The sequence below is a fragment of the Anabrus simplex genome, chromosome 1 (assembly GCF_040414725.1).
Source record: "Anabrus simplex isolate iqAnaSimp1 chromosome 1, ASM4041472v1, whole genome shotgun sequence".
Taxonomy (NCBI): domain Eukaryota; kingdom Metazoa; phylum Arthropoda; class Insecta; order Orthoptera; family Tettigoniidae; genus Anabrus; species Anabrus simplex.
Window position 1 is genome coordinate 519,928,288 of NC_090265.1, and position 12,982 is coordinate 519,941,269.

Consider the following 12,982-nt stretch of genomic DNA (forward strand, 5'->3'; position numbering starts at 1 on the left):
ACGACACAATCATTTGCCCGGTTGTTTATTTTCAAGCAGGCAATAGTGTGCAAATAATTACCTTTCTGCTTTTATTTTGTATATCATACAAATGATGGACAGTTTATTGTTCGACATGAATGGATTGAGGAAACTGGTTATTATGTTATTATAGATATTCCAGTAGGGAAGAAACATACAATTTAAGAAAAATACTATAACATCTTATTGATAATTTAATCCAGTAAATTCATGCAAAACATTTTTATCAACAGCAACACTGGTTAGGGACAAGCAGCCTCCGTCAACTGCTTTAATTTCTAATACGTATGACCACTATGGCAATTCTGAAAAAAAAATGTTTACTATGTATATTTGAGCATAAGATTGGAGTATTAATGTCCCGTCATATAGAGTAAAGCTGAATATCCTACCCAGAAAATTGCGGGACACTACTACAAGAGATACGTTATTTATTTGAAGTGTTTCAGTAAATCAACAAAATGTTTGCTGGTATACCCTTTTTATGTCCTACGAGAAGAGAATTTTAAAGAGATACATAATTACCAAACTTGGGAATAGTGTGTCGGAGAATCGAGTGAATAGCAAGAGCATGTTGGGAGAAATCAGAAAAGAAAGTGAACTCTAGACATAGTCAAAGAGCTAACAAACAAAGTTTAGGAAGTATTAATTCCACAACAATAGGCCTAGGGGTGAAAAGGTACTTGAACTTCGCAATATTCGTAGAATTAATTCCATGTCTAATGACTTTTCATGCCACATTTGGATGCTGACCGGCATCAAAAGCCTAAAGATCGGGGTGTGTTTAGTTTTCAGAGAAGAGATTAAATATATTTTGTTTATGAATAAAAAACTACTTTTTGAGTCGAAATGCAAAGATCAGTCAGAACATCCTTTAGTAGCAACAATTTGGTAAATCTCCTCCCAGGAAACCAGGTGGAGAGTAGCGGTGTTTCAGTTCAATATGCACCCTTCAGATATCTAGAACTGAGTACCCAATGAGTTTAGGTTGCAGCCTGCTGTCTAGGGGTGGCTCCTACCCAGAAGCCTCCTTCTACACTCATTACAAAACCGTCTTTAGTCAGACGCAGAGGCAAGGGTGTCTTCTCCATAACAGTCAGATTGAAGCGGGACAAGATGTGAACCAATGCCACTTTGGCTTCCAGCAGTACAAAACGTTGACCTAGAACAGAGAAGGAGAGAAGCATGTTTGTTAAAGTGCCTTCTATGAACCATCAGACATTGCTATTCCTTAGACAGAGACCTCCTTACCACAGCAGTCGATATTTACAAGCAATGTTGCTGATGGAAATCGGTCTGCTGTGATAGTAATTGTTGTTTGAAGGGGTTCCACTTGTCAGGCTCCTCGCTCTCATCTATCCTATCCGACTTCCCTTGATCAACTCTTGTTACTTTCTTACCCCAACGGTATTAGTTGTTGAGGCTCAGGGAGTTTTCATTTTCACGTCCATCGTGGCCTTTGTCTTTGTTTGGCCGATATCATCATTTCTCCAAGTGTAAGACCCCTTCGGTTATTTTTCCTCTGATTAGTGTCAAAAGGAGCTGGTTGCCCAGTTGTATTTCCTCTTAAAACAGTAATCACCACCACCACCAACACCACCACCACGTCAACATTATGACAGTTATTGTTGGTGCTTGGCCATCAATGTCGAGAACAAGAAATCTGTTTTCTTATTTACTTGCTATAGGCTACAACGATGGACAGATGTTCGGATTGGAAAGATCCAGGCAAAATGCACCACCAGTGTTTGTCTGGTGTGGAAAATGGAGAAAATGGAAAGCCATCTTTAGTCCTACTGAAGGTGGTGGTCGAATCCAGAATTTCTCGAATATAAGCTTACAGCTACCCGACTCATAGTCAACAATTTATTTACTCAGTTTTTAACTGTATTATTTACTTCTCGAATGATAATATTATTATATTAAAATATTTACAACTGTTTACACCGACATAGGACAAGAGGGGCTTATAGACTCAGATTGATGTGTCGATCCTCTCTGGGCTACAGGCATTGCCAGCTGAAAATCAGACAAGTCTCCCTATATGTCCTTGTCTTGCATTCGGACACAATATGTTGAATAGACTATGGGAGCCCCACATTCATACTGAGGAGATGGAATTATGTCCCCCTTACAAAGGGATTCAGTGCTGATTCCGAGATTGGTCCGAAACCTGTTAAGAGCATTCCAAGTTTTCCTTGGTAAACTTGGTGTCTATAATATTTCACCCTCTCACTCAAATTCTCGGTCTTTAGATTTACTAGTAGGAACTTTCGAATTCTCTTTATCCTGAGCCACTTGTTTCATTTCTTCCTAATGGTTGCAATTGGTTTCCTTCTTTATTCTTGACGCAAGTGTAATAGACTAATGTAACTTGGAAACAATATTCCCTAACTCATGGGTAGTAGCAGTTATTATCATTATTATTATTATTATGACTTGTGAGGTGTGGCTATGAAGTTGTTTACATCCAGTATTATTATTATTATTATTATTATTTAGGTAGTTATGTACGGACGATCGTATTATTTGTGAGGTTATGTCATGAAACATCCGCTGCATGTATATTAATATGAGTTTATTTAATGTAAGAACACGTAATTAATAGTATATAATTTATTATTACCTGTATATATGTTGTATAAATCCAATGTAATATTGTGTAACACGCGGTAATAGACCAGCACAACGCATCTTGTCACTAGAATTGTATAGAAAATTCTTTTCATTGTAAATAGGTTATTGGAGACTCTTGAAATTACGAGAAAATATGTTGTGTCATATTCTTCTAGAAGCCTGGCCAGGTAACGTATATAAAGAGGCAGTCTTGAGGGTAGAGTTGAGTTGTTGTTTAAGAAGAGTTGTGAGTACAAGTCGTTAATCGAGTATGTGAATTTGTTACGGCAGAAGGTTGGTTGATATGTAAGTATTGCAGTCTCCAGTCTTCTTTTTATTCTTCGTAGTAGTGTTTTGTTTCAAGATGACAGTTTATTAGTGCGGGTGTGTAGAAAATGTGTAAATAACTTGTAAATAAAGTAGTGTACACAAATGACAGCATTTCGTGTGTGCTACTTTGTGGTTACATTATTCTGTCAAATAATTTTTGGATGACCTCTTCCTCTTTTCCCTTCCGTCTGTTCTTCCGGTACTGCTTACTAGAAGGCTATCTCGTCTTAGTGGGTGTCCAACCAGCGAATTATTTTCTCCCCTTCTTTGTACAGAGTACGATCTCTCTGTTACATCCAATGCTCTTCAAAACCTCAGCATTTGTTAACCATGTCCGCGCACGTTATTTTTAACAGTCGCCTGTAGCATAAGAGTTCGAAGATCTGCGGCAGTTTCTCCTCCTCTACGGGAATAGGCCACGTTTCACACACTCTAAGAAATTACCATGATCGTCAAGGCGTGGTTGAATGGTTCTAGTTCCATTGGTGGAAAAATGTCACCATCAGGTTGTTGAACAGCAGGGTGAGAGAGGTGTTGGTATACAATTTCTAACCACTGGGTTGCGTGCCAAAATCCTGAATTCAATTCCAAACCTCTCCACAGTGTTCATATGGAGGGAGCGTATGATGATGATGATGATGCTTGTTGTTTTAAGGGGCCTAACATCGAAGGTCATCGGCCCCTTGAGGGAGCGTATATGACGCTGTTGATGGTGATTCGTCCGTCAGACAGTGGCGTTAAGCCTTTAGCAGACCATTTGGTTGTTATTCGTCAGATAGACTATGCGCAGACATCATGTTTCACCCTCTTCGTTGTTTAATATTCAGAGGTTTTAGTATCAAAATCTGCCGAACATTTTACCGGTGTTAGGTAACATGTTTATTTAACAATAAAGCAGATCAGTGGTAAATGATGATCGTGATGATCTTTGAATTTTACTTGTGACTTGTGCTTTTCATTACTATAGTAAAGGGGGAAAGAACACACAGCTTGTTTACAGAACGACAGAATCGTCTGTCCTTAAAAAAAGAAATGTAGCAGTGAAATGAAATGTCGTATGGCTTTTAGTGCCGGGATATCCCAGGACGGGTTCGGCTCGCCAGGTGCAGGTCTTTCTATTTGACTCCCGTAGGCGACCTGCGCGTCGTGATGAGGATGAAATGATGATGAAGACAACACATACACCCAGCCCCCATGCCATTGGAATTCACCAATTAAGGTTAAAATCCCCGACCCGGCCGGGAATCGAACCCGGGACCCTCTGAACCGAAGGCCAGTACGCTGACCGTGCAGCCAACGAGTCGGACAATGTAGCAGTGTGACCATACTTCCCGTAATTCAATGTTGTCCCGCCCGTTCCGTCGGTTTTGCATTTTGTCCAATTTTCTAAACATTTTTTTTTTCAAATGAAGATATGTTATTTGACAGTATTTTGATAGCAGGTGTTTATGTAAACTTTAATGACCTTGGATCGTATACATGCAGACTCGCTGTTACCATGAGCGACGGAAAACACTGAGTCACATTCACACACACAACTATTTCGTTGTCGTAATCCTTATACCACTTTAAGTACAGATACTCATATTTTTGTTTACACTGAACTTGCACTTTAATTTGGAGTCGTTAAAATGTCAAAACACGCCCGACGTTTTGACTCAATAAGCAGCGTAGTGGCCTATGGTTCAGAGGGCCTCGGCTTCGGATCCCGGCAGGGTCGGTGATTTTAACTGTGTATCGTTAATTCCTATAGGTGTTTGTGTTCGTCTCAATGAACATCTTCAAACATCATATCCGACTACTAACTATCTCGGAAACACGCAATAGTAATGACATCCCTTAACATAAGGTTGTGTCAGGAAGGGCATCCGATCGTAAAACTATGCCAAATCCACACATGTGCCGATCCCAAGAATCTGGTAAAATATCCAGAAACATGAAGACAAAAACACGTAAAATAAACACCGTTACTTGAGTTCCCAAACGGCAAAACCGAACGTCTTAACACTTCAACAACTCATAACTTTGCCGTAGAGTTCAATTAAACTCATATCGATATAACACCTGATTCCAAAACAATAATCCAATCACTTTAATGATTTTATGTTATGATGGATCAACAATCCATATTCAGCAATACACAAAACAGACCTGCGCATAAACGCACGGTAACCTTCTAATGTCCCACAGCATGAATCAGACGATACCGCACTTATTGCTACTGATGAGAAGAAAATGGCAGAGCTCATTTCTCGCGTTAAAAATATCAGTGTTTAAATGGGACTAGAAATTAATATGAACATGTCCAAAATAATGATTGTTCATAGAGTCTAGAAGTCAGGCAGCAGAACGTCTCAGAAATGCTAAACATTGGTTCCGTTATTTCCAGTTAAGGTAGCTGTGATCCTTAGATTAAGAGAAGAAAAACTATGGCTTAAAAAGTAGTGACGAAATTGTCCCATTTATGGAAGGATCGCTCTCTCTCTCTCATTACCTCTGAAAATGAGAGTTGTCTCTAGTCTGGTATTTTCAGTTTTCCTCTATGGAGCAGAGACGCGGGCTCTTCGTGATACAGACCTGAAGAAAAACGATTCTTTTGAAATGTGGTACTGGCAAAGAATGTTACACATACTTTGGACAACATTTCGCACCAATGACTCCATTATAAACCAGCTCAACACCAGAATCAGATTATCATCAATATGTAATCACAGAGTTTTATAATTGTTTGCACTCACTGTGCGACGTGGAAATGACAACATAGAAAAATTGGTCATTCCTGGAAATGTTCCCGGCAAGACAGATCGTGGACGAGTTCCCACTCGACGGTCGAACATTATCAGAACATAACTGGGTTGAAACTTTTTGGTGCAGCACGTCTGGCCAAGGACAGCAACTGACCAATAGTCCGGCTCCATGGCTCAATGGTTAGTGTACTGACCTTTGGTCCAGGGCGTCCCGGGTTGGACTTCCGACCGGGGTGGAGATTTTAATATTCATTGGTTAATTCCGATGGCTCGGGGGATGGATGTGTGTGCCATCTTCATCATTAAAACCCATCATAGGTAGGACCCCATTCTCATAGACGCGCAGGTTGCCCGTACAGTGTCACCTCGAAAGACCTGCATCAGTACTCTTCGGAGGCCACACGCCATTATTATAACTGACCAATAGCCTCTTCGGAGATCATGACCTTCATAAGTGAGGAAACGATAAGAGAGAGAGAGAAAGAGAGAGAGAGAGAGAGAGAGAATGAATGAATGAATGAATGGAAAAATTGTATTTATTTCAAATTTTGATCAAATCCAGCACATTTACATTTATCAAACACCGAGAAAAGATTACTGTCATGCGGCATTATCCCGGAAAATCTGGGATGTCGAAAAACCCTAAGAATACCGTTCTATTCAACAAGGAACAAACTTTAGTGTTGTGTATTTTCGTCTATAAAGAGGGATACTTACCAATGCACAGTCGTGGCCCCATGCCAAATGGAAGGTACGTGTATGGATTAATACTGTTTTTGTTCTCATCGCTGAACCGCTCGGGGTTGAACTTTTCCGGGTCTGGATAATATTCCGGGTTGTGGTGAATGGGATAGACAGGTATCCATATCCCTTCTCCCTTTTTGATGGTGTATTCTGGCTGCTTTTCAGTGGCTGGTATAGTGTAGTTCTTAACACATAGACGATCTATCAGCAGTGCCGGGGGATACAGTCTCAGTGATTCTGAAAAAGTTCCATTAATATGCAGTTAGGATGACTTGATTGATGTGAAGATGATAAGTAGTAATAATAAAAAGAATAATAATAATAATATTAACTTCGTGTCTCCTTCAGGAAAACTGAATTTTTCTGTTCAAAACTAGACATCCATAGTCTCATTACACAATACGGACAAATCGAGAGTCGCTCACTTCAATTACCTGGGCGAAATCCTCGAACCAACCGGACAAGGAAAAAATATCCCAAAACAACCGTGTCCAAAATCTCAGAAGAGCATATAGGGATACAAGAGAAATTTACAACAAAAACTGTATGTCTCTCCACGTTAAGATTAAGCATCACAATACTGTAATCAAAGCTGACGCTTTATATGCAGGAGAAACTCTAACGCTTCACAAAAAGGGCGAGCTCGAAAATATCCTAAAAGAATAGCGAAAAATCATGAGGAAAATTTTAGGACCAAGACACACGGAAGAAGGGTACCGCCTCCAATCTCGGAAATCCATAGAAAAATTGTCTAATATTGCAGCAGATCTCAGAAAAAGAAGGCTAAAATGTTATGATGTTAAGAGGCTTCCAGAATCCAGACTAACCCACCAAATTCTTGAAAGAGTTGGTAAACTGAAGAATTTCCCTTGGATACAACAAACGAAAGCGGACATGAAGAACGCACAAATTCAACCTGAAGAAATTTTGAACCGAAATATATATGGAAAGAAAATTGACAAGTGGGAAGTTACTCCAGAGAATGAAGTACCAAAAAGAGCAGGTACCAAGTGGACGGAAGAAAGAAAGAGGATCTTTAGTGAACAGACAAGAGCATCCTGGATCCTCCGCAAATGAAATCATAAATAAAACTTCCTGTGTTCAGAAAGGGACCATTCACGCAAAATAATAAGAATAGTAATAATAATAATAATAATAATAATAATAATAATAATAATAATAATAATAATAATAATAATAATAATAATAATAATAATAATAATAATAATAATAATTCCTTAATTTTAACATGCATTTGGGAGACCTATCTGTGTAGGTGTGACTTAAAGCAGTGTGTAAAATAATAATAATAATAATAATAATAATAATAATAATAATAATAATAATAATATAGTAACTAATGGAGGCCCTAAACTTAAATTAAGTAATTACAACTAAATCGATTCGTTCGATCATCTCATTCACTGAGCGAGTTGACCGTGTGGTTTTGGTCGCGTAACTATGAGCTTGCATTCGGCAGAAAGTGGGATCGAATCCCGCCGTGATTTCTCATTTTCACACCAGGCGAATGCTGTGGCTGTACCTCAGTTAAGGCCATGGACGCTACTTTCGCAATCCTATCCCTCGTTGGGTCGCCGAAAACTTTCTCTGTGTTAGTGCGACGTTAAACCACTAGTAGCAAAAACAAAACGAAAAACAGCTCTCCATCAGCTCTGTCAGGTCCAGTCAGCAAATGCTCTTAGCAAGCCACCTCAAGAGAGTGAATTCTCGGAGCGGACTTACTCGCTTCCCTCCAGACCCTCCAGACTTCAAGGTACAATCTCAAAACATGTAACTAACTTAATCTAACCTAACACAACACAACATAAAGGCGTCGTGTCTCCGTTATGTGACATGTGGAAACGTCCCTGGTAGACTGCTGACACAACACACACAAAACACCACATGAACGGAATGGAACATTCTTCGATGCATCTGTCTACTGATGTTCAAGGATAGGCCTACTTGGCTACCGATAGTGTGCAGTATACAGTATACTTCAAGGTTTACATTCCTCAGCCGCGCGGTGCGCTTCAGATCTTTGTGTTTCGGGTATATTACTTTGCACAGACTGCTTCCGGAATTCTTCGCTTTAAAACTGCGGTGAGAGCGAAAGACCCCGATGTTTAGAGGTAGGGTATTTCATGTCCTGGAGGCAATGTCGTTTGCGGATATGGTAAGAGAGGAACTGTATCTTATATTGTGGTCATGATAGGACGAGGAGTAAAAACAGATTAAGGAAGATGGTAAGTAAACATTGTGGAAAGTATTCTGTGTAGAAGTGTTAACATAAGAGCACAGTCAAATACTACTGGACTGAGTAGGGATTGAACCAGTAACATAGCGGAGCTGGAGTCCACCAGAATTTTCCTCCTACACTGCAGTCTAGTTGCTGTTTTGTATTCATTGTGTTTCATTACGGAACTAACAGAAGTTTGGCAAGTGAAATAAAAGTCTCCACGGAGCGTGAGGATAATCCATATTCTGGCATCCCCTCTCAAACGCCCAAAATCTCACGCGTGCAAACTGCGGCCCAGAGCTCCTGTGCACAGTGCATCGGTCCCACCCGGCTCGGCTCGAACCAACGCTTCGTCTCTGGGCTACTTGGCTAAGCTCGGCTCAACTCGGCTCGGATTTGGAACGCTACGGAGCAAGTGAGGAAGAGGGAGACAGGGGGAGCGTGCGACACAGTCGTGGGGAAAGAGAGAGACAGCGCTATTGCTCCATATCGAGGAGTGGGTGTCAGCACTCTGGTCAGCCAAACGAAGTCGTTTCTCGCACCGTGCACAGTGCATGCACTCTGAGAGGCCCTGCCTTATACGAAATGCGAAGTTTACGAATGAGTTAATTATAAACCACTAAATCGTTCTAATAGATATAATCACGAAACAAACTGAATTCATAAAGGTTAAAAATTGAAAGTTTTATATTGTGACATTGAAAACAAATACATTTCAGGAAAAATGTCTAAATATCCTCAAACTAAGAAAGTGAATTCCTGCGGAAAGAGATTACAGGATAAGAGAACATCGAACTCTGAGTCTAAGAGCGCAGAATTCCACCCAGCAAACGTTTCAGAAAAGTTTGGAAGCGACAAAAGCTCAAAGTGACAGTCGAGGCATCGATTAATGCGATACTGAAGTGTCAGAAGTCGAACTACGGCGAGATTCAATGCGTTTCACGCAATGAACACCTACGATAATGTCACAGTGTCACGGGCTTCCTTCTTCTTTTGTTGTTATTTTTCTTTGTTCATACGCTTTTATACTGCACAGACTATATGAATAATACGTAATAATGTATGTGGAGTTTTCTCTCGTCTATGATAATTTATTTCAATTCTCTGAAAAATTCATAACTGAGTTTTGATTTCAATGTTTAAATTTACCTGTGAACAACTAGTGGACACGATATTCAATCTGCGATAGAGTGCTCCGGTCTTCTGTAATTGACCACTACGCTCTTGGGTAGATCCCACTAATGTGGATTCAGAAAGCCGGGGCTCCACCGTCTGAGTTACTCAGCCTGGCGTACGATTACTTCCCTACATGTTGTACAGCATGCGGCAAAGCAAACGACACTGACATGATGTTTAATTGCGGTGGTACGATATGTGTTCAAATGTGTGCCATCACGAGTCACACATTGTTCATAATTTTTCTGAAGGTTATCGAACATGTAATTTGGGAATACTCATAGTTGGTCATTGGCTTCGAAAACTGATTCTTTCAACATGGCCATATGTAGGCATCTGAGGTTATGAGATCCAAAGAGAAGTAAGGGTATGGGAATTGCGTTCCACAAGAAATTAGGCAATCTCAAAAGTGGCGTTGCAGACGAGGAACTGACTTTTCGCGCTGTGCTCTGTAGCTTCAACTTGCTGCATCCCATTTTCGTTGCAGGGGTAAGTTTCTGCTGTGACAAAAACGGCGCAAATCTCCCACGAATGCGGCAATAATGAGGTCTCTGTAGACTACCCGGCCACTGTTTCTGGATTCTGTGCAGCATTCTTGAATGAATAAGGGACCAGTATTCCATGGCCGAACACGGCGCACCAAATCGTAACTGTGTAGTGGCTTTTGTATAACAATATTAGGTCGTTCAAACCCTAGAAACGAGTTGTTTTTTGGTTGATGTAGTTATCAAGATGAATATGGCTACCGTCTGGACATAATCTGATGCAGAAGAAATCTGAACCCTCAAACGTCATGGACAATACACGACTATAATACTATAATCAGCCTCGCTCATTAACTTCTGTTAGACGCTGAGCAACTGGAATGCAGTATCAAAATCCACCCAGCTTTTTAAACATCCGCCAAACAGACCTATCATCAAATCAAGTTTCAGCTATGTAACACGTAACACCTGTTGGAGAAGTCGTCTATGATTCTCGTTTGTGGTGACGGTTCTTGGGCGCCCCCTTTGATCCCCTTCGTTGATATGAGAGTGAAGCAAACTGACGCACCTCTCCGGATGTTCCACGATAAACACCTTCTCCTGTGTTGTGAGAACCATAAATCCCTGAATTAAACACAGCACTGAGTTTACAACATGTCAAACTATTGTATGCAATAAATAACACTACTTTGGTGAGGAAAAAGCAGGTGGGATTGATAATATTTCTGGAGATATATCTGAAATATTTACTCTTTGCATGAAGTAGTGATACCAACTGCAATAGTAGCCCGAGTGTGAAAGGAAAAGGATGATAAACATAAAGTGTATAAATTACAGGCCAGTTAGCTTAACTTTGAAAACATTTAAGAAATAACTTCGTAAACAATTGACAGAGAAACTGCCACCTGGACTACAGCCCTAAAGCACGTCACTGATTGATTGATTGATTGATTGATTGATTGATTGATTGATTGATTGATTGATTGATTGATTGATTGATTGATTGATTGATTGATTGATTGATTGATTGATTGATTGATTGATTGATTGATTGATTGATTGATTGATTGATTGATTGATTGATTGATTGATTGAAACATTTCTGACCAATGATTTCGGTGTCGTGTCTTTTGCCACATGATGAATATAGGTATAATGACAAAGTGTTTACCTGATATGACCATGTCCAGATACTTCATCTTCTGCACTTTCTCGTACGTCAGTTTCTGGTCTTCCCCCAGCATCTCGTCCACCTCCTGTTGTAGCTTCCGCTGTATATCTTTATGTATAGCGAGCAAGATGGAGGTGAATGACAGAAGAATAGAAGCGGTGTCAAAACCGGCAAAGAAGAATATCATAGCCTGGGCTTCGATGTCTTCGTCCGTGAGATCTGTTTGAAATAAAATTTAATATTAGTAAAGATAATAATAATCATTATCTATATAGGCAAATATATAATTGTGCCTGCACGCTTCACATTTTTGCCTCATACCTCGTCTTTCACAGCTGATGGTTTACAATTTCCTAAGCCCCCAGAACTTATCAACAACTAGCTCAAGTACCCATTCTTGCAAATTTATGAGCAAGGCTTTAGGTGGCCGACAAATATATGAGTGACTTGCAAGAATATTGTCTTGTAGACAATATTTAGGACCTTCTCATCGTGTACATAAATACATATGGTATGCTCCCTCGACACACGAGAGCAAGCCACGTAAAGCTGACCGGTGGCTAAAGCACTAGCTCTCTAGATAATGACGCAAAATTCAGTGTGAATTCTAAAACCAATAAATAATAAATCCTAAACTTACACAGTATTAAAGAGATTGTAAAACGGAACATATATATAATACGATGATGATCATAATGAAAAATGGCTGAATAAAAAAACAAATACTGCCCACAGCAGTTTTTTTCACACTTAACGCTCTCAACAATACAACTGTAGAATCCAAACGCTTTTCCGTTGAATGGCGCGCTGTCTTAGCTAGCCTGTTAACAAAGGAACAACGACTTGCGCGTGAAATGAGTAGCCTAGTCATTAGTGAATGTGACAGCAGCCAAAACCAAAAGAAAACTGAAATGTATTGAAAGCCGTTAATTACAAAGGAAATCCATATGATGTTTCTTGTAAAAAATTTAACTTCAAGGTCACACGGGGCACTTCATTTTCGATAGGGCCACCGTCTACACGTTATTTTTTATGAAGGACAAAATTTTCCCTAATTTGGGACATAACCCTGTAAAATTCTCCACTAGTTCAAAATGATGATATATAACAAAATCAAAATTATATCTTGCGTAACTCGGGGTTTCAAGCTATATCCTTAAAAATTCATCTCAGTTGGTCCAGTAGTTTTGGAGCCTGTCCGGAACGAACAAGCAAACAAACTAACAAACATTATCTCATTCTTTTTTTATGTTGCTTTACTTCGCACCGACACAGATAGCTCTTATGGCGACGATGGGATAGGAAAAGCCTAGTATTGGGAAGGAAGCTGCCTTGGCCTTATTTAAGGTACAGCCCCAGCATTTGCCTGGTGTGAAAACGGTAAACCACCGAAAACCATCTTCAGTCCTTCCACCAGTAGGGTTCGAACCCACTATTTTCCGGATGCAAGCTC

The 12,982-nt window shown here is 39.9% G+C and overlaps 1 protein-coding gene across 2 annotated transcripts in view; it reads right to left on the reverse strand.

Moving 5' to 3' along the window:
- Positions 1 to 202: 202 nt before the first annotated feature.
- The window catches only part of LOC136857064 (cytochrome P450 9e2), a 65,005-nt gene continuing 52,225 nt past the window's right edge, over positions 203 to 12,982 (reverse strand). For both annotated transcript variants that reach the window (XM_068225050.1, XM_068225051.1), the window contains exons 6-8: positions 11,530 to 11,748; positions 6,432 to 6,695; positions 203 to 1,183 (exon numbers count right to left, since the gene is read on the reverse strand). In XM_068225050.1, the coding sequence (XP_068081151.1) occupies positions 1,005 to 1,183; positions 6,432 to 6,695; positions 11,530 to 11,748 (662 nt within the window). In that variant the 3' untranslated portion in view covers positions 203 to 1,004. The remainder of the gene's footprint in view (positions 1,184 to 6,431; positions 6,696 to 11,529; positions 11,749 to 12,982) is intronic.